Genomic DNA, 27297 nt, shown 5'->3' with positions numbered 1-27297 from the left:
GCCCCACCAACCTCACAGGGTGTCTGTTGTGGGGAGGGGAAGGGAAGATGACTGTAAGCCAATTTGATTCTTCCTTAAGTGGTAGAGAAAGTCGGCATATAAAAACCAACTCTTCTTAACAGATCTGGGTTTGTGTTCCAGCTCAACCAGTTATTGGCTCAGTTTGTGAAAGCCACCACCAATCAACTTCATTTTACCCATCTGTAAAAAGGAATATGCAGTGCGATTCTAAGCAAAGTTACACCCTTCCAGGACTGCTGACTTCAATGGACTTAGAGGGGTGTAACTTTGCTCGAGACTGAATTGACAATGACCTATCTCACAGGATTTTTGTGAGTGTGCAAGAATGGCCCTGAACACCAAGAATATCCTTAACAGAGCTACAGCCAGTTACAACTCCCTGTTAAGTATCTGTGTGACCCTTGGGCGCGTTCACACATGGCGAATATTGCACTTTCAATCCACTTTGAATGCACTTTGCAAATGGATTTTACTGTGTGTGAAACGGCATATAAATCCACTTGCAAAGTTGGCGTATAAAACCCAACTCTTCCTCTTTTTCAATACTGATTGCTTCCCTCAGACACTATTGGTAGTGTTTTCCACTGATGTAAGCAGCCTTCCAGAGAGCCAACATGGTGTAGTGGTTAAGAGCGGTGGTTTGGAGTTGTGGACTCTGATCTGGAGAACCGGGTTTGATTCCCCACTCCTCCACATGAGCGGCAGAGGCTAATCTGGTGATTATTTCCCCACACCTCCACATGAAGCCAGCTGGGTGACCTTGGGCTAGTCACAGCTCTCTCAGCCCCACCTGCCTCACAGGGTGTCTGTTGTGGGGAAGGGAAGGTGATTGTAAGCCAGTTTGATTCTTCCTTAAGTGGTAGAGAAAGTCGGCATATAAAAACCAACTCCTTCCTCTAGACTGACGTTACTAGTTGCCTGATGGCTTTTTTCCTCCTCATTATTGTTACATGATAAGACCGGCTCCATCAGAACTAATGGTTACATAAGCTGGCACTGCATGTGCAGACATGTTGAAGACAAACTGGTTTTACTCGGCCTCCATTCAGGACTTCAGAGTTCTACCTGGCAATACAAGTAGGACACGCAGACGGCGACGCCAACAACGACGGCATGTGAACACTCCCTCGCTTCCCTGAGTGGGGTGCACACGGTCTTTGCATCCCTCAGCTGGAGGAGAAAAAGAGTCCCATTCAGTGTCAAGTTCATTGTCTGTCTCCTGAGGTAGAGGACCCGGAAGAGTTTTGCGTGCTGTCGGTTATCCTTGGATATTTGTGAAAAGTGCACTCCTTTGTTGTACAAAGTGCTCGTTCTCTATGGCTCTCGCCACCAAACTGTGTTTTCTAAATATGCCCAATGCGAGGCCAGAATGATGGTATCCCCAGGTTGTGACTCTGACCCCTCCGATATTTGTGTCCTGGCTGGAGTTTATGTAGTGGTAAAGAGAACTGCGACCGCCTGCAAATTTAGTCAGTATCCTGAGCTGTGCCATGATTGGTAGGCTGGACAGAAGGCCAGGGAAGGAGACTTTTCACTCCCATTGAGTTCAGTGGGTGTGTTTATACTCAGCACCAGCATCTTGGCTGGGACAATGTTATGCAAGCCCTGAGGGTGGGATGTTGAAGTGGCTTAGGATCCCAAGTAAGTTGGGCTACTCCCTTGGCATTGCCCTGTTTTGGTCCTTATGCTGATCTAACCATGGTATTCTAAATGATGCCCACACAGGGCTAATGTGCCCTGTTATTTATAAATTGGCCTGTAATTTAGGCATGCTGGGAAATTTGCAGTGAACATTTTCGACAACTCAAGAGCTAGTCCTCAGACGGGATCGCCTCCCCTTTGGTGTTCGCCACCTGACTTAAGCGCTCAGCAGAAGGGATTTTTTCCATGAGGCAAGGATTGCACTGCAGAATTTATGTGCTATCATGGCTCTTGCTTTTAAAATTTACTCGTTCTTGCCTCTGTTTGCTCCACTTGCAATATTTAATTATTTTAAAAGGTAAAGGTAGTCCCTTTACAAGCACCAGGTCATTCTGGACCCATGGGGTGACGTTACTTCCCGACGTTTACTAGGCAGACTATGTTGACGGAGTGGTTTGCCAGTGCCTTCCCTAGTCCTCGACACTTTACCCCCAGCAAGCTGGATACTCGTTTTACCGACCTCGGAAGGATGGATGGCTGAGTCAACCTTGAGCCGGCTACCTGAAATCAACTTCCGTTGGGATCGAACTCAGGCCGCGAGTAGAGCTTTTGACAGTAGTACTGCAGCTTACCACTCTGCGCCACGGGGCTCAAATAATAAATTCAATTATTTACTGTAAGGAAAAGGTTGTGTTTAGAATAGCAACTTTACGATGCTTCACCCAACCTATCTGACCACCCAGCTTCACCCCTATGCACAGTCAATTTGTTGATCATGCTTGATGGATGATTGGGAGAGGGGGGGGGGTTTCCCACTTTAGTTATTATAGGTTGCATCCTAAGGATTGCTGCAAGGCCTCCCCTCCCAGTTTCCAATCCTAGCTTGTACAAGGCAAGCGAACAAACCACAAGTTGTCATTTTGCCCAGTTCATCAAGACAAGCAGCAGAGAGATGGTACCAGGAAACCTTCACTTCTCTAGCAGTGTGTAAAGAAAGAAGGGAGGGAGCTGCTTTCACATGACAAACTCGTCTGTGATTGGCTAAATATAGCCAGTAAGCACATGCCTGCACCAGTTAACTCAAATAATATAGTTAAACTACTTGGGCTGTTTGCTTTAGCTACAGATTTATTTCCGGTAACACATTATTTAACAGCGTCAAGCCCGATTGTAATCAAGTTGCAGCATTTCCCTTGCTCTCTTCAGAAGCTATTAACCTAGTACTGTTTACGCTTTGATAATAATGTGTAAAGTTATCCTTTGTTCAGTGTTGTTCTTCTGCTTGTAAACACAGCAGCCTTTGACTTTTCACACATGAACACACATGAAGCTGCCTTATACAGAATCAGACCATTGGTCCATCAAAGTCAGAGGAAGAGGAGAAGAAAAAGAGTTGGTTTTTACATGCCAACTTTCTCTACCACTTAAAGAAGAATCAAACCGGCTTACAATCACCTTCCCTTCCCCACAACAGACACCCTGTGAGGCAGGTGGGGCTGAGAGAGCTGTGACTAGCCCAAGGTCACCCAGCTGGCTTCATGTGGAGGAGTGGGGGAACCAACTCCTTTGTTCAACTTCCAAAGAGGGAGGGTCTGCCCGACCCAGTCCATAAATCCCTTCCCTTGGCTCCACCCTCATCGTACGTCGATGCCCACGCTTGGCTGTCATTCTTGCGACCGCATCCAAAATTCGCCCCGCCCCTGACTTCTTCGAAGGTGGGCTGGGGTGGTCTTCTGCTTGTAAATACAGTAGCCTTTGACTTTTCACACATGAACACACATGAAGCTGCCTTATACTGAATCAAAGCACTGGTCCATCAAGGTCGGTATTGTGTATTCAGACTGGCAGCAGCTCTCCAAGGTCCCAGGTAGGGAGGGGGGGTCTTTCACATCAGCGACCGCCTGATCCTTTTAGCTGGAGATGCCAGGTACTGAAGCTGGGGCCTCCTGCATGCAGAGCAGAGGTTTTTTCCCTGAGCCACAGCCCCTCCCCTCAGCCGGTGGATTTTGCTTCGGTTTCGAACCGGAGCAAATAATAAACTGATTTAAATAGCTTCTTCATGGCAGTGCAGATTCTCCCCCCATCCCAATTTTTCACGGGAGAAACAGCGCACTTCTCTGCGCTGCTTACGTCTGCTGCCGCTCATGACTCACCGCTCCAAATCCGCCTAATCCCGCCCACTCTTCCCATGATCCTGTGTGTGTGTGTTGGGCGGGGGGGCATCCCAAGAGCAGCAAATCCAAGCCAAAACTCCCGTCACCCTTCTGAAGAGAGGCAGCCAGTCTGCTCTGGGTCTCCCTCCTGCCGGTGTGATCCTATGTGTGTGTGTGTGTTGGGGGGGGGGGGACCATGAGAGCGGCAAACCCAAGCCAAAACTCCCGTCACCCTTCTGAAGAGGGGCAGCCAGTCTGCTCTGGGTCTCCCTCCTGCCGGTGCGATGCTGTTAGAGTGGCAACTCCCCCAGCCAATCACCGTTCTTGGGGGAGGAGAAAGGAGACGTCCCGGGGAGCGAAGCAAACATTTCTTCATGGGCATCCGAGCAAAAAAACGCTCTTTTACTGGAAAGTACGGCTCAGAAGTGGTTTGGATTGCCTCTCTTTTAAACCGGCTTATTTTGCTCAGTGGGGGAAAACACGGCTCTGCAGTGAATAACCAAAATTTGCCTCCGACGCAAAAGAGCGTCGAAGCAGCAGCAAATCTCCATGAAGAATACCCCTAACTGTTTACTTCTGCTCTAAGTTAGTTTAATTGTGATTTCTCGGTGTTCATTTCAAAAGTTGTGGGTTTGGGCCCTATGATTATTTTCAGACATGGCAGATTCAGTTATGCACCTCTTTCCTGTAGAACTGGAACTTGAGGACAAAAGAAAATAGAAAATTACAGTACTATCACTTTCCAGTTTTTTAAGAGCTTTTCTGTTATTCTCTTCTAATCAGTTTTCTAATTTGGTTGTGTGTTTGGGAGTGGGGAGATGCATGATATCAGCATCAAAAAATGCATCTGTCAAGTCACAATATCCCATTGAACAGATGGGAAAGACTTTGGTCACGAGATATGAAGTCCATACTTGCACAGCCATTAAGAGAGAATATATATGATTTATAGATGGTATTTGACACCAAAAAAGTTGACTACAATGTATAAAACGATGTCTCCTAACTGCTGGAAATGTAAAAATGAGATCGGTTCCTTTCATCATATTTGGTGGTTGTGTGAAAAAGCAAAGAACTTTTGGGATATGATTTACAATGAATTAAGATTGATTTTGCAACAAAAGATCCCTAAAACACCGGAAATGATGTTGTTAAGTATAATACCGGACTCTATATTAACTCAGAGATTATTTTTGATATACGCCACCACGGCAGCAAGATTGGTGTATGCAGCAAAACGGAAAACGTCAGAGGTTCCAGATAAAAGTGACTGGATACAAAAACTGTTAGAACTGGCAGAGATGGCTAAACTTACTGCGTTAATAAATCAAAAGGAGAATGCGGAGTTTGTGAGAGAATGGGAAGAATGGAGGACATACTGTGAAAATGAATTATATATGGGAGATTGTAAAGGTTATACACTGTTCTAATCTAGTTTTAATATAATAGTATCGATTTGAAGATTTTTACTTTTAAAGATGGATGAATGTTTATTTAGATTACCATAATAATTAGAAACGCATATAAGACAAGTAATGGAGGTAAATATAGGTGATCTATAAATGTATATCAATATTTTTACTTATAAAATTATTAGGTTACATTGTGGATTAGAAATAATAATACAAAGGGGATAACTGGTACATCAAAATGATAGAGGAGGGGGGAGGGGAGTCCTTATTGTTATGATTATCTACAATTTTGAAGATCCATAGATATGTTATTAACAAAAAACCAATAAAAAATTGTATTTAAAAAAATGCATCTGTCAGCACAGAATTTATTGTCACTAATCTTCATTGGGTAGGTCATTTAGAGAACACTCCTAAGTGGGTCTACTCAGAAATAAGCCCCACTTTGTTCCAGGAAAGTGTTTTAGGATGGCAGCCCTATAAGGCAATCCTGAGCAGAGTTACTCTGGTTGAAGCCCACTGCAATTGATTGGCTTAGGCTGGAGTAACTCTGTGTAGAAATGCTGTAGGCTTCTCCTTCTGAATTTGCAAAACCCAAAGGGCAGCTATTCATCCTCGGGTGTCAGGGGCATCTTTGTGCAAAAGCGAAAAGGCTAAAACAATCAAGATATCTCACTGTCCTTGTAAAAATCTAGTGCCTTCTCCCTTACCGGCTGTATTTTTTAACACAAAAGGGAGTGAGTAGGGTCAGGATATATTTTCTAAGTGTCCCTTGTGCAGGCTAAGCATATGCATAATCTGGATCTGTCAAGAGACCTACCTGCAGGATCAGAAATTATGTAACGGGGCCCACAAACAAAAGTCACAGAATACTTTTACTTAAGACCATCCAAAATGACACACAGCAATGTAAGTTCTCCAGAATATTTTTTTTGCATCAGACTGGAAGTTAAAGATGAAAAGGGGCATGGGAAGAAAAACACGTCTATCATGCTACAGTGTGAACACCTCTTTGTGCATCCTGTAGGATGTCTGTAGGATGCTTATCTGACTTCAGCGGACACAGGGTGTAGCTAGCTGGTAGCAGATTGTACCCTGGCACATTGCAACAAAGATGGAAGAAGTGGAATCATCCTGCTGAAATACAACCTCCCTGCCACCCCCGCCCCCCAACAGCACTTGGTATATGGTGTTGACCACACTATTGCTTTCAGTGGGATCCATATTCTGGTGCAATTAACCACAGACAATAAGCAGGAGACCTACGAAGACTTGCAGGGGGAGGAATCTGATTTCCCCCATCCCCCACTATTTCCTCTTTCCCCTTTCCTGATAACCACTATAAATTCTCCCCTTTTGCTCCCTAGATTTTTCTGTCCCACCCACCAGTCAACCTACCTTCATCTCTCCCCCCACCACGCACACTTTTATCTCAGTTTTCCTTCCTTCCCTATACACCTGCCAGCTTCCTTCTGGGAAAATGATGGCCCAGGTATGCTTTGCAGGCCACCAGGCCAAGCCCCGTTATGTGGTGGGGAACCCACAAGGACAGATTTGGCCATGTTAAGAATTAGATACATTGATGAGTGATTGGATTGCCAACCACCAGGTACTAGCTGGAGAACTCCTGCTATTACAAATGATCTCCAGCCGATAGAGTTCAGTTCACCTGGAGAAAATGGAGGCTTTGGCAATTGGATTCTATAGCATTGAAGTCTCTCCCTTCCCCAAACCCCGCCCTCCTCAGGTTCCGCCCCTCCAAAACTTCCCGCCGGTGGCGAAGAGGGACCTGGCAACCCTAATGATTGATACTGAATAGTATACTGAGAAGAAGAGCTGGTTTTTCTATGCCTTCTCTCCACTTAAGGAAGACTCAAACCGGCTTCCAATCACCTTCCCTTCCCCTCCCCACAACAGACAACCTGTGAGGTTGCTGAGGCTGAGAGAGCTCTAAGAGAGTTGTGACTAGCCCAAGGTCACCCAGCTGGCTTCATGTGGAGGAGTGGTTCACAAGATTAGCCTCTGCCGCTCATGTGGAGGAGTGGGGAGTCAAACCCGGTTCTCCAGATCAGAGTCCACTGCTCCAAACCACCGCTCTTAACCACTACACGACGCTGGCTCTCTCATGCCAGTCATGAAAGCAGCAAAGCTGGGTCTCCCACAAACAAAGGAAGGATTTCTAAATGCGCGGAGGGTTCCCAGGTATGCAGAAAAACAGGACTTTGTAAATAAGCCCAAGGAACCTCCCACCAATGGTCTGAGAAGAACTTGCTCCAGAAGGATCAGACTGTTGAGAATCAGAAACCTGAGGAGGATGGGGAAATTGGCCTGTTCAAGCCCCTGACAGCAACAGTATTCATGCAGGGTTGATTTAAGGGTGTGTGGGGAAAATTCCAAACACTTTATTCCCCTCACTGCAATTGCTTACAGCCCCACCTTGTAATAATTAAAGCCTCCCGAACCTTAGCTTAGAAGAAACACTTTCCTACTGCTTTGTTTACAAGCCTCTGAGTTCCAGTTTACTTGGACTCCGGATGAGTGAGCTCACATCTCTGCATCAGTTCTTTACTGCATCACCAGGAGATTTGGCTAAAGAGATATAGAGCTGGGTGTCATCAGCATATAGATGACTGCCCAATAGCAACTACCAGTTTTTTAGAGACCTGAAGTGGCATGGGGGGGGGGAACCACAGGAAAAGAGCAAATGAAAATGGAGAAAACCTGGAAAGAGAACAAGTAGAACATGGCATCACTTGGAAGTTCCCCCTCCCAAAACAAACACTCAAATTTGGAAGCCAAGGCAGAGAAGTACCTCTGTGTGGAAGCACCTTAAGTTCTTACCACCATATACAACTGTTGGGAGTGGCCACTGAATACTGCATACTTTTGAGTTTTGCATAGAAATGTCACACTCTACCTTTCTCCACTGCCATTGTGTATACATTCTGCTGACTAAATTCACTTAATGCACTTAAAGCAGGCTTTAATTCTAGCCTTAAGCTTAAAAAAATCTGCTAGTCTTCAGACTCCTTGTTTTTGGCATGAGAAAGGGTTTTGAACTAGATGACCCTGACGTCGCATCCAAGACTAAAAGTCCCCATTACTACATTTCCATGATTCACACCCTTGTTTGTCAATCAGCTACTGATGACTTTGTTGTCCTGTTGATTCAAGTACTCTTTGCCATTTCCACAGCCAGAGCAGCTATGGGGAAGCTGGAGAAAACCTATGAGAATTGTGCAAGAGAGATAGAAGCAGAAAAGAGCCACTGAACATTGGGAGAAATGAGAGAAACAGAGTGGAGCAGATACAAATGGAGAAGACAAGGCCAAGTGAACAGCGAAGGAGGAGACAGAACTTCAGGGTATAGGAATACATATATAGAGTCCAAGGCCAGGAAGCAATGGCACAGCGGCTCCAACAGCAGATTTGTCTGCAGAAATTAGTAGGTGCTTTCTATTGCACGGTGAATTATTATCCAGTAAGCAATCTGTTTTGGAAGGAGCAGGAGCAACAGAGAGTTTTAAAAGTCTGCCAACATTGTCTCTAGAAGAAGTTCTCCAATACAGAAGCATAAACAGCAGTGCTCTTGGCAGCACCTTGCTGAATGCAATGGATGGAATGAAAGACTGTGGTTTAAACGGGTTCAAATTTTGATTTTATTAAAATCAAAAGCTCTATTGAAAAAATGTAAAGGGACCTGGCTCAGTAAAGGAGCATCAGTTTTGCATGTTGAAGGTCCCAGGTTCAATCCCTGGCATCTTCATTTAAAAGAACCAGGTAGGAAGCAATCTGGGAGACCTCTCCTTGGAAGCCTGGAGAGCTGCTGCCAGTCAGAGTAGGAAACAGACTGCACGGGCCAAAGGTCTGACAAAGGCGGTTACCGCACTTGTATTCCCAGCGATGTATTAAGAGTTTGAAAATGTTATAAAAAAATACTGTTCGCAGTTTCTGTGTATTCCCACCGATGTATTAAGAGTTTGAAAATGTTATAAAAAATACTGTTCATACTTTGTTTGGCCCCTTTAGCTGTGAAGACGTCTTCCAACCATTTATAACGTTTTCAAACTCTTAATACATCACTGGGAAAACAAAGTGCGGTAACCCCCTCAGTTTAAAGCAGCTTGTGTTTACTCACCAAAGCTATTGTTGGAAGTAAGCCTCACTTACATCACCAATTGAAGTACGGTACTTAAGAATGAGAATGGAAGAGATCTGGGTTCGTTGGTTCTTGTAGGTTATCTGGGCTGTGTGACCGTGGTCTTGGTATTTTCTTTCCTGACGTTTCGCCAGCAGCTGTGGCAGGCATCTTCAGAGGAGTAACACTGAAGGGCAGTGTCTCTCAGGGTCAAGTGTGTAGGAAGAGTAATATATAGTCAGAAAGGGGTTGGGTTTGAGCTGAATCATTGTCCTGCAAAAAGTATCCAAGGTAATGTGCTAATCATTGTCCTGTAAGTACAAGATAATGTGCTAATGAGGGTGTGGTATGTTAATATGGAACCATTGTATCCTGAAGTGATCTGTTAACGTGTGAAATCCAAAGCTAATCTGCATGGCTATTGTGGACTGTAGTCTTTGTTAGTCTGGAGGTTTTCAGGACAGGAAGCCAAGCCTTGCAGTCTGCGCTGACTCTCTCCTCCCGGATTCCTCGGATGTAAAGACAGTAATGACTACAGGAGAATTACTCAGCTTTAAGGTCGACAATTAGGAAATTGAAATTATTCAAGACTTTCTATTCCTTGGCTCCATCATCAACCAAAAGGGAGACTGCAGTCAAGAAATAAGGAGATTGAGACTGGGAAGGGCAGCCATGAAGGAGCTAGAAAAGATTTTGAAGTCTAAGGATGTGTCACTGGCCACCAAGATTAAGTTAATTCATGCTATCGTGTTCCCTATTACTATGTATGGCTGTGAAAGCTGGACAATTAAGAAAGCTGGTAGGAAGAAAGTAGATTCCTTTGAAATGTGGTGCTGGAGGAGAGTGTTATGGATACTGTGGACCGCCAAAAAAATCAAATCAGTGGGTTACAGATCAAATCAAGCCTGAACTGACCCTAGAAGCTAAAAGGACTAAACTGAAGCTGTCGTACTTTGGTCACATTATGAGAAGACAAGAGTCACTGGAAAAGACAATCATGCTAGGAAAAGTTGAAGGCAGCAGGAAAAGAGGAAGACTCAACAAGAGATGGACGGACTCTATAAAGGAAGCCAAGGTCCTCAATTTGCAAGACCTGAGTGAGGCTGTTAACGTCAGGACTTTTGGAGGACATCGATTCATAGGGTCTCCATGAGTCAGAAGCGACTTGACGGCACTTAACACACACACAATTTATGCACAGGAGGTTTTGCCTTGGATTTGGCGCTCTCTAGATGCACATTTTCCCCATCCGAATTCACACAACTCAAAAATAAACCCCCATGCAGCGTTTTGAGAATTCAGATGGGGGAAATGTGCATCTAGAAAGCGGCAAATCCAAGGCAAAAAAACCCATGCATAAAGGGCACAAAAGACTGCCTCACACTTTCTCCCCAACTAGCGACCCCTGTTAGCCAGAACGATCCCGCCGGCCCCGCTTTTCACCGAGCCCTCCCAATTTGGGAACCCCCCCAAGTCCACCCTCAGCTTTGTGCGCCTCGACAGCTTCTCCCCCCCCCCCACCCCTTTGCACGCCAGGCTGGAGATGATAGGGGAGTGCGTGTGTGCGGGGCACCTACCCTGGAAATGCCTGCCACGTGGCGCAGTGGTTAAGAGCGGCGGTTTGGAGCAGCGGGTTTGAGTCCCCACTCCTCCACATGAGCGGCGGAGGCTAATCCGGCGAACCGGGTTCGTTTCCCCACTCCTCCACCCGAAGCCGGCTGGGCGACCTTGGGCTAGTCACAGCTCTCTCCGCCCCACCGACCTGACAGGGCGTCTGTTGCGGGGAAGGCGACTGTAAGCCGGTTTGAGTCTCCCTTAAGTGGTCGAGAAAGGGGGACCACCCTCTCGGTGACCAACGGGACATGCTGGCTTAGGGCCAACAGGATCCGTTTGCTTGACCAATAGGGCGAGCAGGGTTTAGGACCCTTCGCGCAGAACTCAAGCTCCTGAGCCCCCCTTGGTTACTCCCCAACTATAGGCATGCACAACAGCCGGCATACACCAACTCTTCTTCTTCTTCTTCCCGGGGCGGGGCCGGGGAGCAAGAGGAGGCGGGGCAGGGGCAGGGGCGGGGCCTTACCTGGCGGGGCGGGGCCGCCCCCCTCCTGACCTCAGGTGGAGCAGGAAGAGGCGCCAGTGGGAGAAGCGCCTCGGGGAGGGCGGAGGGTCGCGCAGCGCCCAGGGAAGCCGCCTCCGGGCGAGGGTCAGGGGCGCTGCCAGGGACGGATGCCCAGAGGATGGCGGCGGCGGCGCTGCTGCCCCACCTGGCGCTGGCGGCGGCTCTGATCCTGCCGTGGGCAGGTAAGGGGGAGCCTGGGGGGGGGGGGTGCAAGGGGAAGGGGGACCCCGGCGCTGCTGCTGCTGCTGGGGAGGGCCGCGGCGTGCAGGAAGGAGCCCGGCTGCGGGGGAAAGTGCCCAGTCCCCGGCGGGACTCCCCCCCCCCGCGAGCTCCTTTTGGGACGCTTCCAAGCAGGGCCCTGGGCGAGCCTCCGCTCGGCACGCAGGAGGTCCCAGGTTCGATCCCCGGCGTCTGCCGTTCAAAGAGCTTTCGGTGGGGGATATGGGAGACCCCTGCCTGCCCGCCCGACACCCTGCAGAGCCGCTGCCGGCCCGAGTAGGCGACGCTGACTTCAACGGACCCAGGGTCTGGTTCACTATAAGGCGGCTTCGCATGGCCATGGGGCTTCCGAGTAGGGGAAGGGTTCCCCCCCCTTTTTTGTGTGTGCGTGGCCACGGAATCCCCGGGCGTTTGCGGACGATGCAGTAAACCAGCTATTCCCTGGCTGTCCTAATACATTTTACAGAAAGGAAAAGGGATGCTTGCAAATGGCTTAATCGGTGGATCTTCCATAGTCAGGGGAAGTCTACCCTGCTGTCTCACGGACGAGGGGGCCGGAAGCCAACTTGGTTTGGGGGCGCCTGCTCTCGCAGTAGGGGGGGGCGAGGATGCTTCGCGTTGCTAGCCAAGTCAGGCCAGGCGGGATCCCCGGGCAGCCCCTCGGGTCGCCCGAGCTGGTTGCTCCTTGGGGGTCACCTGCAACTCCTGGACGCGGACTGGCTGCTGACTGCATTTCTCGAACGCGGACAAAACTGGCGGTAGCTGCGCTGGTCCGTCGGGTTCTATGGCAAAAACGCACGTGGGAATTGAGCACAGGGGGAAAAAAACAACACCCTCCTTTTCATAAATGCCCACATGGGAAAAAAAACCTCATATTCACCATAGGCTTGGAAGTGATGTGGTAAGCAGGGGTTCGGGGGGAGAGATCTTTTGGGCCACTGTTACAGAAGCAAACAGTGTGCTTGTTGAAAAGGTTGGGTGCCTTTCGTTTTCATCCCAGCTGCAATGGCCTTTCAAACAAACTAAAGCTCCCGGCAGCCCTGGCTCTCTCTTTCCAGAGGGGAGGAGGGAGGATTAATAGTTGTAAAAGTGATGTTGTGGTTCTGACTTTTCAATAATGAAATAATATTAAGCCTTTGAAGAGTTTTGGTTACCCGTGATTAAAAATATTGAAGTGGCATGGACATATTCAGCTGTATGTGAAAATTAGTATATTTGGCATTTTCCCCCTGTGGGCATTTTTCTTGCGCACGTTTATGACAGTGGGGTTTTTCCTATGCATAGTTTTCATGTGGGTTACCGGTCCATAGAACCAATTCCAGTAGTAGTAGCGCTTCCTTGACTCCCCCCCCCCCTCCAGTGCGTAGTCTGAAGTAGGCTGCCTGCTTTGGGTGGATTTCTTCTACCTACAGATGTGAATCCGCTGCTTCTCTGGCATATTGTCAACCACACCTCACTAGTAGGGCTTGCCCTGTGTAGGAAGCCTCTGCCTGTTCTGGTTTGACAGCTGGGATCCAGGCCCATTGATACAAATATGAGTGCAGCCAAGTTGGGGCCACATGCAAGTCCCCTTAAAAGGATGGGATACTACTGGGTGGCTGAGCAGGGGTTTTGCATGCCCAAGGGTCAGTCCCTGTCCCTGACACAGCCAGTTTAAAAAGAAGCCGGTTTCTGTGGCCCGTGGCTGGACAGTAGTGAGATAAATGAGCAACTTCCGGTGTGCATAGAAGTGTGATGGATTCCTGTTAAATCTATTTAGAGTTGTAGTTCTGATCAGTGTTACCACACCCTGGTAGTCTCCACTGATAAATTCCATATTAACGTTCTCATGTTTATTATTTTTCTGTATCCTTTGTACTGTTTGTCTGTTACTTGTAAGATCATGTTAACTATACCTCACTGTGTTAGGTGGTAAAGTTGGGGGTGGGTGGGAAACCCATGCTATATTTTTAAAGAACAGAGTGAATAGATCGTCAGTTATTCCTTTGCATTGGCTCACAGAATCAAAATATGGTAGTAGCTATCCTAAAGGAGGTACTGTTGCGAACGTTGCTTATTCTCTTTCCTTGGTGGAGTCACCCTTGGACAAAGTGTGAGAAGTGTGTGTTTCATTCACTTACGGTAGTCTTTAGGCCTGTAATACCCATCAAAAGTGCTGAGCACTTACCCTAAGAATTAGGTTTCTGGGCAGGGCTGACCTATCTGTTAGACTCATATAGGGCTCCAGAGGTGGAGATGCAACAAACTGGTCCTGTTGTCCCCCCCCCTGCCCACCCACAGCTCCCCTGGCTCCAGCAGGCAGCCCATGGTTAGCCTGCTCCTTCTCTCTCTCTGCGGGGGGTGGGGGTGGAGCACAGTGGATGGGGGCAGCAAAGTAATTTGCCTTGCTTCTTGGTGTCCAGCTGCATCTTGTAGCAGTTCAGGGCCTTTATGCTGACTTTATCAACCCAAATGACTGTTATGTGCTTGTGCTAAAGATGACAGCTGGGTTGGATAAAGAAAGGTACCAAACAGACTCTTCCAGCTTAGCCAGTTTATGTCTACTAGACATTCCTCTGTCTGGTTTAATTCAGAATACTTTCTAAAATAGTTTTATCTGCAGTAATTCAGAACACTGAGGCAGTTTTTCTGAAATCATTGAGAATATGTATTTATTAAAACATTTATACCCCGCCGTTCCCCTTGGTTTAAGGTGGCTTACAATACTTAAGAGAGAGCCAGCATGGTGTAGTGGTCAAGAGCAGTGGACTCTAATCTGGAGAACCGGATTTGATTCCCTGCTCCTCCATGTGAGCGGTGGAGGCTAATCTGGTGAACTGGGTTGGTTTCCCCACTCCTACACATGAAGCCAGCTGGGTGACTTTGGGCCAGTCACAGTTCTCTTGGAGCTCTCTCAACCTGAGCTACCTCACAAGGTGTCTGTTGTGGGGAGAGGAAGGGAAGGAGATTGTAAGCCGGTTTGATTCTCCTTAGGTGATAGAGAAAATGGGCACATAAAAACTCTTTTTCTTCTTCTTAGAGCTGACCTGTTTTTTTCTGAAAATAGTTCAGAATACTTAGATGTACACACTTCACTCATGTCTTGGGGCAGGGGGGTTGCTCTAAAAAGTAACATCCAGCTCTGAGATCTTCTTGCAACATGTCGCTGACATAACTCACTCAACTAATCCCTCTCCTAGACCCCCTCACTCAGACAAGGAGAACAGGAAATTGCAACTGCGACATTTGCACCATGGCTTGTTCTGATGTGAACCTCAGAAATATATTTCAATAAGCTTTACTACAGTGTTGAGAAAATATGGTTTCCCAATGCTTTGAGGGATGAAAACACCAGAATGGAGGAAGCAAACCAGAGCTACAGCCTGCTGTGTTAGGGTGTAAGTGCCGTCAAGTCGCTTACGATTCATGGCGACCCTTTGAATCCGTGCCCTCCAAAACGTCCTGTCTTTATCAGCCTTGCTCATGTCTTGCAAATTGAGGGCCGAGGCTTCCTTTATAGAGTCGATTCGGCTCTTGTTGGGTCTTCCTCTTTTCCTGCTGTGTTTGCATGTCCACAAAGCTGTTAAGCTTGGGTGAGTGACACCCCCCCTTCGGAAGTTTGCTTTGAAGGACTGGAGCTTCTTGTCCATACAAAAATATTTATAGAACTAGAAATGAGAAAACAATAGTAGGCTGCTTTCCAAAAAGAAAAGGTGTGTGATGACTTTGGCTTTCATTAGGGATGGGCTGCATTGTTCCAGGTGATTGTGGCTTTTCTTCAAGCAGAAACATAGCTAAATGTTGACTGAATAGTCCAGACAGCGTTGTGATTAAGCTTTCAAACTGTTCATCCTGGCATTCCCAAAGGATGTGACTTATCTTGTGGGCAGGCTTTGAAATTTTCTCCTGTAAGTTCTGATAAGGATGTGAGATCTGTATTGAGCTAAAGCTAGGAGGGGGGAGAAGTTACGTTCTTAGTTTCCAGCATTGTGGAAACTAGTCTTCTATTTGGTACAGAAATAAGCAGTAAGATATTGCTGACTCCTCTTAACCAGCTCGCCATAATCTGCTTTGTCACAGGCTTTCAGCCTTGAGGTGTTCCTGGATTCTTCACAGCATGGAGATGACCTGGTTGGGTGGGGGCCAGGAGTGCTTCCTAGAAGCTCCACAACTGCCTCAACCATGCTTTTCTCACTTGGTGTCAGTCATGCTCCTATAACTTCAAAACTAGAGTACAGTGATGTACTCTACATGGGCCTGTTGTTTATAAAAAGTCTGGACACATTTGTAGATGCAGAACCTTCTAATGTCCTTCCGGAAGAAGAAGAGTTGGTTTTTATATGCCGACTTTCTCTACCGCTTAAGGAAGAATCAAACTGGCTTACAATCACCTTCCCCTCCACACAACAGACACCCTGTCAGGTAGGTGGGGCTGAGAGAGCTGTGACTAGCCCAAGGTCACCCAGTTGGCTTCATGTGTAGGAGTGGGGAAACACCACTACACCTCGCTGACTCTCAAGATGCATCACGTTGGTTTTCCAATAACTTCACTTGCTGTGTGTTGGATTTCCAGATTCATTAAGAGTGCTAGTATGGATGTTACCTGCACTGAGCCCAGCTTTGGCCGGGATAGACAGCAGGATATAAGTTTAATTAATTAATTAGTAGATATAAAGCTAAGATCCTTTGGATCTAACACAGCTGCAAGAGGATCTCCACCATCACTTTCCCATAGCCCATCACAAACCCTAAGATAGACTAAACTGTCATCTATGTAACATAACACCTATGCACCAGTTTAAGAATGCAAGGATGTGCAGAGGAGTATTTTGTACTCAGTAGCTCCTCAGTGGCGGAATCTTGGCTTCCAGGAGGTTTGCCAAAATCTAAGGAGCTTCCTGAAACAATGGTGTTTCATCTGGGTAGGTAAAGGTCCCCTGTGCAAGCACCGGGTCATTCCTGACCCATGTGGTGACGTCACATCCCGACATTTACTAGGCAGGCTTTTTTTACGGGGTGGTTTGCCAGTGCCTTCCCAGTCATCTTCCCTTTACCCCCAGCGAGCTGGGTACTCATTTTACAGACCTCGGAAGGATGGAAGGCTGAGTCGGGATCGAACTCAGGTCGTGAGCAGAGCTCGGGCTGCAGTACTGCAGCTTACCACTCTGTGCCACGGGGCTCCTTCTTCATCTGGGTAGGTGATGTGAAACTTTGTAAGATTCTAGGAATTCTATCTTAATCTTAAACAGTGGATAGTTTTTCTTCTGCTAGTGTTGATCTTACAATGTAGTGACATAAAGCAGTATATCAGATAAGAGTATGAGGCTAGGATCTGCGAGACCCGTTATTGGCTACCTGATCTTCCATGGATAACATGGAGAATAATATTGTAAGTAAGGTTGCCAACCTCCAGAGGAGGCCTGGAGATCTCCTGGAATTACAGCTGATCTCCAGACTACAGATATGAGTTCCCCTGAAGAAAAGGGCAGCTTTGGAGGGTGAACTCTGTGATATTATACCCCACTGAGATCCCTCTCCAAACCTCGCCCCCTCCCCTGAATCTCCAGGAATTTCCCAACCCGGAGTGGACAACCTTAGTTGTAAGCCAATTTGGGCCCCCATTGGGGAGAACAGGGGGGTGTAAAAATATAAACAAACATGATGGGAGACAGACAGACCATCAGTGGTCTCCTTCCCTGTTACCATCCAAACTGGAACCAGTGGCCAGTCAAGCAAGTAATAAGAGCAGCTGCTGCCCTTTGTCCCTCTGGCCTGCCTGCTGCCCACCCTGAAGTGATTTCACAGGCTCCAGTCAGTGATACATCCCAGCAGATTCCCATCTAGGCTGGCTGCTGATGCTGGGCCTGTCTAGGTGCTAGACTGGCCAGTATCTCTTGGTCCCTAGAAATAGAAATCTATCCATCTGTCCATCCATCTATCCATCCATCCTTGAGAGGTAGGGTTGCCAACCTCCAGGTACTGGAAAACAAATTAGACACCTCTATACACTTATCTTGAGATGAGAAATTCAGTATAGGAATAGCTGTAACTAATACCAACAAAATTGTGGCTATATATTAACAGTATGTGGTAATATACCCACCAACATCACATATTACCAACAAACACATGTATTTATTTCTTACACACATAGAATTTTGAACAAAAACATATATTCAGCATTTCCTATAAAAGGTAAGTATTGTATTCATTCAATATAATTAAAATGTCCTTTATGATGTATTTCTTTTCTTTTGCAGCAGCTGATTGGTTGAAGGAGAAAACGATCGTTTCAAGGCACAAGGGCCAATTTTTCTTCAGTTCTTCCTCACGTTATATGCAGAAGCAGCATCCTATGGAGGATTGTTCGCAGTGCATTCTTGCACTTCTGGGTGGACTAATCTGCTGCAATTGTAATCAATAGTCTTCTTATATTTCTACATTTTCATCAACAAGTTGTAGGTTACAAGAAGACTATTGATTACAATTGCAGCAGATTAGTCCACCCAGAAGTGCAAGAATGCACTGCGAACAATCCTCCATAGGATGCTGCTTCTGCATATAACGTGAGGAAGAACTGAAGAAAAATTGGCCCTTGTGCCTTGAAACGATCGTTTTCTCCTTCAACCAATCAGCTGCTGCAAAAGAAAAGAAATACATCATAAAGGACATTTTAATTATATTGAATGAATACAATACTTACCTTTTATAGGAAATGCTGAATATATGTTTTTGTTCAAAATTCTATGTGTGTAAGAAATAAATACATGTGTTTGTTGGTAATATGTGATGTTGGTGGGTATATTACCACATACTGTTAATATATAGCCACAATTTTGTTGGTATTAGTTACAGCTATTCCTATACTGAATTTCTAACCTCCAGGTACTAGCAGGAGATCTGCTATTACAACTGATCTCCAGCCAATAGAGATCAGTTCACCTGGAGAAAATGGCCGCTTTGGCAATTGTACTCTAAGGCATTGAAGTCCCTCCCCAAACCCTGCCCTCCTCAGGCTCTGCCCCTAAAGCCTCCCGCCGGTGGTGAAGAGGGACCTGGCAACCCTACTGAGAGGGGAGTGCTTTTTCAGTCATCCATGATGCTCCTGTGAAGTCGTCGTGTGGCCACATGGTGAGGAAAGATTACATGGGAAAGACTCGTGTGATAGGCCCCATCCATGAGGTTGTGGTATTTACATTTGACAGTCGTATATGCCTGGGGATGAATCCAAAGAAAACATGCTACTCCTGAACGATCTGGGCTCAGGAGGTACAATGTAAAGAGAATTATTCCAGAGCAGTAGCCACATTAGTTTGTGGCTGCAAAAATAAATGCGAGTCTTGTGACAATTTAGAATATCCAAATGTTATTCCAGCATACGTTTTCATGGACTAGAGTGCCTCATTTTCAGATGCGAGGCGTTTTAGATTGGAGGTTCGATAAAACAAAACAGTGCGGCCAAGTGGGCATGGCATACAGGAAGTACAGGTTGAAATATAATTATGTAAAATTCAAATCTAATCAAGAAAAATAGAGACCATTCACTAGTTAGGCTAGGTCACATGTGTACTGGGTGGGGAGTCCCAGGTGTTGCCAAGGTAGTTGGCACTTCAAAAGGGTGTGTGCGTGCCCAGGCTTAATTATGCTAGCAAGTCTCTTAGGGAAGGAGGCTCAACCTGGCAGCTTTTTTTCTTTTTCCTAAATCCTCATTCATCCGAGTAAACATGTCCTTTGACCAGAGTCCCTTTCTTTGTGTCAGGCTGGCGACTTCCAGGTCGCTCTGAGCTGCTCTTGCATGTTTGTGTCCTGCTACCTAGCACAGAACGAACTCTAAGCTAGTGGAACGCTGTCCTTTTCAGTAGCAAAATGCAGGAAGAAACCTGGCCTTTGTTTAGTCATTGATTAAAATAAGAGTTTCATTAATGTAAACCCCAATCCTCCAAAGTGCATGTGCTGATGTGCATCGATAAAGATTAGAGAGTGGGGATGAAGGCATCGAAAGCATCTTCTAGTGGCTGATTAAACGTTCCAAACGATTCCTGTTGTTTTAATAGGTAAAGGTCCCCTGTGCAAGCACCGGGTCATTCCTGACCCATGGGGTGATGTCACATCCTGACATTTCCAAGGCAGACTTTGTTTGTGGGGTGGTTTGCCAGTGCCTTCCCCAGTCGTCTTCCCTTTACCCCCAGCAAGCTGGGTACTCATTTCACCTACCTCGGAAGGATGGAAGGCTGAGTCAACCTTGAGCCGGCTACCTGAAACCGACTTCCGTCGGGATCGAACTCAGGTCGTGAGCAGAGCTTTTGACTGCAGTACTGCAGCTTACCACTCTGCGCCACAGGGCTCCTGTTGTTTTAATAGTGAAAAATAATATTTCTTTTTTAAAGGGTGTGTCGAGTATTAATAGCTATAGCTTATTTCAGTGTTGATGTTGAGAGCAGCAGACTCTAATCTGGAGAACTGGGTTCGATTCCCCACTCCTCCGTATGAGGCCTGCCAGGTGACTAGGGTTGCCAACCTCCAGGTGCTAGCTGGAGATCTCCTGACATTACAACTGATCTCAAGCCAATACAGATCAGTTCCCCTGGAGAAAATGGCCACTTTGGCAATTGGACTCTTATGACATTGAAGTCCCTTCCCTCCTCAAAACCCACCCTCCTCAGGCTGTGCCCCCAAAACCTCCCGCCGGTGGCAAAGAGGGACCTGGCAACCCTACGGGTGACCTTGGGCCAGTCACAGTTCTCTCAGAGCTCTCTCAGCCCACGTGGAGGCAGGCAATGGCAAACCACCTCCGAACATCTCTTGCCTTGAAAACCCAATGGGGTTGCCATAAGTCAGCTGTCACTTGATGGCAAAATCACACATCACAGTCTGTTGCTGGGTGGACTGGACCCCTGGATGGTGAAGGAAAAAGGGCAGAGATGGAGGGAAAAAGAAAAATGGGGAGGAAAAAGTAGAGCAGGATTTAAGAATAAAAGTGTGTCAAGAATCCTGCATGGTTTTTCTGAGAATCCTAGAGCAGCCTCTCATCACTTCTGGGTTCACGCCTCCCCATGTCTCCGACCCCTAGGGTTGCCAGGTCCCTCTTCTTCACCGGCGGGAGGTTTTTGGGGTGGAGCCTGAGGAGGGCAGGGTTTGGGGAGGGGAGGGACTTCCATGCCATAGAGTCCAATTGCCAAAGCGGCCATTTTCTCCAGGTGAATTGATTTCTATCGGCTGGAGATCAGTTGTAATAGCAGGAGATCTCCAGCTAGTACCTGGAAGCTGGCAACCCAACAGCCCCCAGTCTCCTGCTGAAGGGCAATGGGCACCTGGCATCCCTAGTTGGGAAATTCGTAGAGAATCTGGGGATGGAGTCTAGGGAGGGTGGGATTTGGTGAGGGGAGGAACCTCAATGGGTTATAATGCCATAGGGTCCACCTGTCAAAGACACCATTTTTTCCCAGGGTCAGTTGTAATTCTGAGGTCTACAGGCCCCACCTGGAGATTGGCAACCTGAGCTAATTGTCTGGAAACTGCAAGGGTACCCAGACAGACTGCCTGAGAAGCTTGGTGCCATGCGTTTCTCATTAAGTTAATGAGAAAAGCTAGGTGGGGCAGTCTCTGCACTGTAGGCTAGAACTTACATTAGCATTTGGTTTTGCTTTCTGTATGTTTTCCTTTCCAAGTATGTACGTTTTCTACTGCACAGAAAATATCAGGGGTCATGGGTTTGTCTTAGGGTTGCCAACTGCCAGGTAGTGCAGGAATCCTAGGCAATAATCAATACAACTCGAACTGGTGAAACATCAAGGTGTAATAAGTGCATACAAAAGTGAAAGAGGACTAACAAATATATACAACAATACTCTAATAGTCCACAACGGTACACACAAATGTGTTCCAATAGTCCACTGATCCAAAGAAGACTTGAACAGCTGGTTATATAAACTCAGCAGGTAAGTAGAAAATAATTCTAAATAGGAAGACGATCGTTTCTTTCTTCATCAGTTCCATTCAATCCATATAATTCAATATGCACACAATGCGTTCAAAAAATTCGTCCTTCCCATTCGGGATAGAGCTTTCAACTATATCCATTGGCAATAGCAGCATTCCATATGGATTATAATGTATAAAGGATATAGTTAAAAAAGATAGACGTCGTTGCAAAAGTAACCGTTCCCCAAGGGATACAAAGTCCCTTGGGGAATGGTTACTTTTGCAACGACGTCTATCCCAGCTGTTCAAGTCTTCTTGAACCGGTACCTTCCTTACCTTGGTACCGGTGCAGAGGTGTTTATTTTGGCTTGCTTAACTGCCAGGTAGTAGCAGGAGATCTCCTGCTAACTCAACTGATCTCCAGCAGATAGAGATCAGATTACCAGGAGAAAAATGGCCGCTTTGGCAATTGAACTCTATGGTATTGAAGTCCCTCCCCTCCCCAAACCCTGCCCTCCTCAGGCTCCGCCCCAAAAATCTCCTGCCAGTGGCGAATATACACCTGGCAACCCTAGTTTGTCAGTGGTCCTGTTCTTAATTTTACCTTATCTTTGCTTACCTTTAAAAAAGAAAAAGGAATCAGTCTGCCCACTTCTGTAGCATTTTACATTTTAAACTGTGAACCTGTGGACATGAGCTATGAGATGTTTGAATGTTGGTTACCATTCCGTATACTTCCTGTTTTTCCACTTTACATCCATAAGATATAGGAATCTAACAAGGATAAAGCCCCTTTTCGCATATGTCTGTTTCTCCATGTGAAACGTGTGAGGTGGCATGCAACCTTCCATTAATAAGATTTTTAATAAGATTTTTTTTAAACCATTTTGGTTTTATGTTTTATCTGCTAGTGCAGATAAACATAAAACCAAATGGGAAGGAAGGCGGAAGACCTAAACTGGGGAAAGGGGTTTGTCCTGCTTTGTTTCACTGCAGTGCTGATCAGGAGACCCCAAATACCTTTTTATGCTTTATAAAATGGAAGAACTGAGCCACGAATCTCGTCATGTTGAGGGAGTCAGTTTGATCAGCCAGAAGCTCTTAGTTGCTGCTTCTGTAACTGAGGTTTGACTGTGGTTTGTGGACTTCGGTGGTAGGGTTGCCACGTTTTGGCTGGGAAATTCCTGGCAATTTGGGAGTGGAGCTTGGGGGGAACAGGGATTGGGGTGGTAAGGGACCTCAGCAGGGTATAATGCCATAGAGTCCACTCCCCAAAGCAGCCATTTTCTCCAGGGGGAACTAGGGATGCCAGCCTCCAGGTGGGACCTGGGGATCTCCCAGAATCTCCAGACTACAGAGGTCAGTTCACCTGGAGAAAATGGATGCTTGGGAGGGTGGACTCTGTGGCATTGTGCCCCACTTAGGTCCCAGTCCTTTCCAGGCTTCTTCCCCAAATCTCTAGGATTTATCTCTATAGTCTGGAGATCAGATGTAATTCTGGGGGATCTCTGGGCCCCAACTGGATGATGGTAACCCTGTTTGCTGGTGTATGGGTCCCACCCATCTCTGCTGGGTATCCTGTCCTATTTGCACCTGGTTTTTACCTCAATGATAGCCAGAGAAACATTTACAATTTTATGACGACATCTGTTGCATCTCCCCAAATTTTTTTTTGATGGGGACGGGTTACTGTGCTATCCTAAGCGGAAATGGGTTACCTTGATATTTCCTCTGTTTTGCTGGACTCTGAATTAAAATGGTTTTTTCAACACTGTTGCTAGTTCTCGTTTTGTTTTGTTGACCTTTTGAACATTTGTTAATTTCATTAGTGGCCAAAAATGTCCCAATCTTCTTCCCATATTTGGTAGTGTGGCATAAGCCATGAAAGTGATTCAAGTATGGTTCAAGTGTGGTAATCATTTCCTTTGCACACGTTTGGAAGGTCTGAGTATTTCCAAGAAGAACTCATTGGTTTTATTTTCTCACTCTTGGATGAGTCTCTAGCACAGGGGTGGGGAACCTTTTTTCTGCCAAGGGCCATTTGGATATTTATAACATCATTCGCGGGCCGCGCATTCTGGCCCTGCCCCCTTTAACCCCTCCATTGTCGCCACTTCCGCCCCCAGCCCTCTTGTAATACAGAGGAAAAGATTTCTTTCCCAGGTGGGAAAGGGTTAATACATTCTTGGGCGGTCATAACAGCTCCATAGCTAATGACTCTTCTCCAAGGGGGAAAGAAAGTTCCTTTTCTCGGCAAAACAAACTCACATCTGCCTTGAACAGAGGCTGTTCCTATCCGCAGGAGGGGGCGGATTGCCAGTCTTAGATTTTTCTGAGCCAGAAATCTGCCAGGACCCATAAAGGGCCAGACCAAATGATTTCGTGGGCCTTATACGGCCCCCGGGCCTGATGTTCCCCACCCCTGCTCTAGCAGGTGCTCAGATGTACGTGGTTGTAAGGCATGCTGTGGCCTCCTGAGCATGTGTGGTTTCAGAACTGTGCATGTTTTAAGATAGGGCCCTCTTGGTGGACTCTACTTGTTGCCTTTTGTGAATATATATGTGTGTATAATGTTTCAATTAGTTTTCATTACGTTTTAGTAGAATTCTTATTTGTTCCTTTCCTTTTTCAAGCTCCCATGACCCAAAGGTCTTGAGCAGTCAATGGGGAGCCTTTATTTCTTTAAGGAAAATATGGTGGAGAGATACTTGGCCACCGCCAGTGTTGTTCTTGGATCTCGATCTGCCAGCAAAAACGGGACTATTTTATCTTTTGTTAGGGTGGCATGTAATTTAATTAAAATAGGGGTAATCCATTGATCACGATGAGAATTGTATTGGGGACATATTTGTACATTTAAATATTTATGCCCCACTTTTCTCCCCACTTGGGGACCCAAATAAGTTAACATTGTTTTCTCTCCCCACTTCCATTTTATCTTCATAAGAACAATTTTGTGAGGCTAACAGAGTGACTGGCCTACGGTCACCCAGTGAGCTGCTGTGGTAATGCTGGTCACTCAGATCCTAGTTGGCTCCTCTTCTGTATGGATGAGTGTGCACTAGAGAAAAATAGGACTAATCAACTCTGTAAACATAGTCATTGCAAACCTCTCAATAGTTTGATAGTCAAAGAGTTATCTTTCCCTCCCTACACCAGCTTTATCCTTGAGTAACTGTAGGGTTGCCAACTTCCAGGTATTAGCTGGAGATCTCCAGCCGATAGAGATCTGTTCTCCTGGCGAAAATGGCTGCATTGGCAATTGGACTCTATGGCATTGAAGTCCCTCCCCAAACCCCACCCTCCTCAGGCTTTGCTCCCAAAATCTTCCACTGGTGGCGAAGGGGGACCTGGCAACCCTAAGTAACTGCCTCAGGTGGAAAATGAGAACAAATTACACATGGGCTTGGATTCCAGGTAGGCCTTCTGCAGAGGGAAGGGAAAGTGATTTTTGTAGATTCACGACTCCCGTGACAGATCTCTGACTATCCCTTCATGCTATTCCTGGAGAACATCTGTTCCCTGGAGCAGCATTTCAGTGAACATGTTGTGGTTCAGCAGGAGGAAGCAGGTGAGAAACCTGTGCTCCTTATGTGGAAATCCCTTCCATCTATGGAAATCTTCTATGGGATCCAAGTCACTGCTTTGTTCCATAGCAGCAGTTCATTTGCAAGGAAGGGCATGTTTTGCATTTATGATAATACTCAATACTGTATAGCTATGTCATCACAGTCATCCTTAAGCAGCCTTGTAACGTAGACCAGTATTATTATTCCTGTATTGCAGTTGGGGGACTGAGGCTGAGAAACAGTTGTCAACTCATTGCTTAGTGAGTTTGTGGTTGATATGGGACTTGAACCAGTGATATACTAGCTCATTCTTAACCACTATCCTGTATGAAGTTCAAGAGTAGTAAACCCCTGGCATTTCTTGCTAAAACGTACTGTTTGTGAGACTATCTCTACCCAAGAATCCTGATTTTCTGCTGGTCACAGCACACTGTGAATTGATTTCCTTTTCGTAGGCCTTCATTTTGAGTATGTTACTTGGGCTTATCCCATAACTCCTTGGCCTGTTGTTGATGTCCTAGAGCTGGGAAGGTACCCTGGAAGGGACAACTAAAAGGATAGAGGAGCTGGAGGATTTTCCTTCTGAGGGACGGCTGAAAAGGTTGGGAACTCTAGTTTAGAGAGGTAAAGGGCTAAGTAAGAGATGACCTGATGATAGTTAAGTATGACATGGAGAGGGTAGGTAGAGACTTTTTTCTCTGTCCCATGTCAGTGTGAGGTATTCTCGCTACCAGAAAGTTTATTGACTGTAATCTTGTGTTTGGCCCAGTGCTACATATTTTTTAATCCCATTCAAAATCTTAGGAGAGGTAACATTTTTTATAGAGCCAGTCCTTGTGGCAGGTAATATTTACTCTTGTTTACAGATGTAGAGCTGAAGTAATGCCTTGCTTGAGACCACCTTAATATCTGTGTCTGATTTGCACATAAGCTTGCCATTTTCCTGCTGGAAGCAGAGGATTCCCCACCCTTGCCCCTGTTTCACACCACCACGCCTGCATCTGGCTGGAGGAAAATAACCAGTCACCAGTCAGCAACCCCTATGTCCCCACCTCCCTCCCCAGTTGCCAGGACATGCTGCATCCCTGTAGCATGCCCCCACCCATCAGATTCATGTTTTCAAGTGCATTATGTGTATGATGCATTCTAAAAACTGAGCATGCTAAAATTTAACTTATACACTGGGTATCAGCCCAATGTCATGGTGGCCTTTAGGATTCATTGGTTGTAATAAAATGACAAGGGAACAATGATTGTGGAATCAACTTTTGGAGTTTCCCACCTTGTGGAATGGGCTCCCTAAGGAGATGAGGGACGACCATCTTCAGAAGTTTGTAGGAGGTGCTGAAAGGCTATCTTATTTGTGATGAGGTTTAAGAAGAAGAGGAGGAGTTTGCTGACTTTCTCTACCACTTAAGGAGTAAATCAAACCGGCTTACAATCACCTTCCCTTCCCCTCCCCACAACAGACACCCTGTGAGGTAGGTGAGGCTGAGAGAGCTTGAAGAGAGCTGTGACTAGCCCAAGGTCACCCAGCTGGCTTCATGTGTAGGAGTGGGGAAACCAACCTGGTTCTCCAGATTAGAGTCCACCGCTCCTAAGCAGCAGGCAGTTTCTTGAGGGGCCATGGCACAAATTACTCTGGACTAGAGGTGACCTTTCTTCTTTTCCTGCACATGATATTAATAACAGTCTAGAAGTCATCCATGTTAGGAAAATGGGTTATGATAAAGCAGAGTTACGGGGGCGGGGGGAGATTTGTGCAGATTTATTCAGGCAAAATTGCCTGCAGCTAGGCAGACACCTGAAATCTGAAGCAGTCATATTTCCTATTTCCAGTTAATGCTGCTGCAAGCCTGAACAAGAAGTCAGGAACTCTGGTTGCACCTAGAAATGAGGGAATAATTTGGCATGGAAGCTACCAGTGTTTGTGACTGGAGATGAAGGATGCAGTGAGAACTATGGGGGTTCCTGGGCATCTGTAAGAGATGTGATTTATTGTTTTAAGCCAACACGAACTTTTCTCTGGACCTTCAGTGTCTGTTTAGTTTGCGCTCCTTGAACAAGCAAAGAAACAGAGTTCTTGGGCAACCTAAGCCGACCCTGTGTCTCCTTTAAGTGCTGT

The 27297-nt window shown here is 46.3% G+C and overlaps 1 protein-coding gene across 1 annotated transcript in view; it reads left to right on the top strand.

Annotated features, from left to right (window-relative positions):
* Positions 1 to 11602: 11602 nt before the first annotated feature.
* Positions 11603 to 27297, top strand: part of CDCP1 (CUB domain containing protein 1) — a 36533-nt gene continuing 20838 nt past the window's right edge. Inside the window, exon 1 of the mRNA XM_056857062.1 lies at positions 11603 to 11666. Within this exon, the coding sequence (XP_056713040.1) occupies positions 11603 to 11666 (64 nt within the window). The remainder of the gene's footprint in view (positions 11667 to 27297) is intronic.

This window comes from Euleptes europaea, chromosome 11 (genome assembly GCF_029931775.1).
Source record: "Euleptes europaea isolate rEulEur1 chromosome 11, rEulEur1.hap1, whole genome shotgun sequence".
NCBI lineage: Eukaryota > Metazoa > Chordata > Lepidosauria > Squamata > Sphaerodactylidae > Euleptes > Euleptes europaea.
Note: the sequence above shows the minus strand (reverse complement) of the source record. Positions and strands in the feature narration are given on the sequence as shown.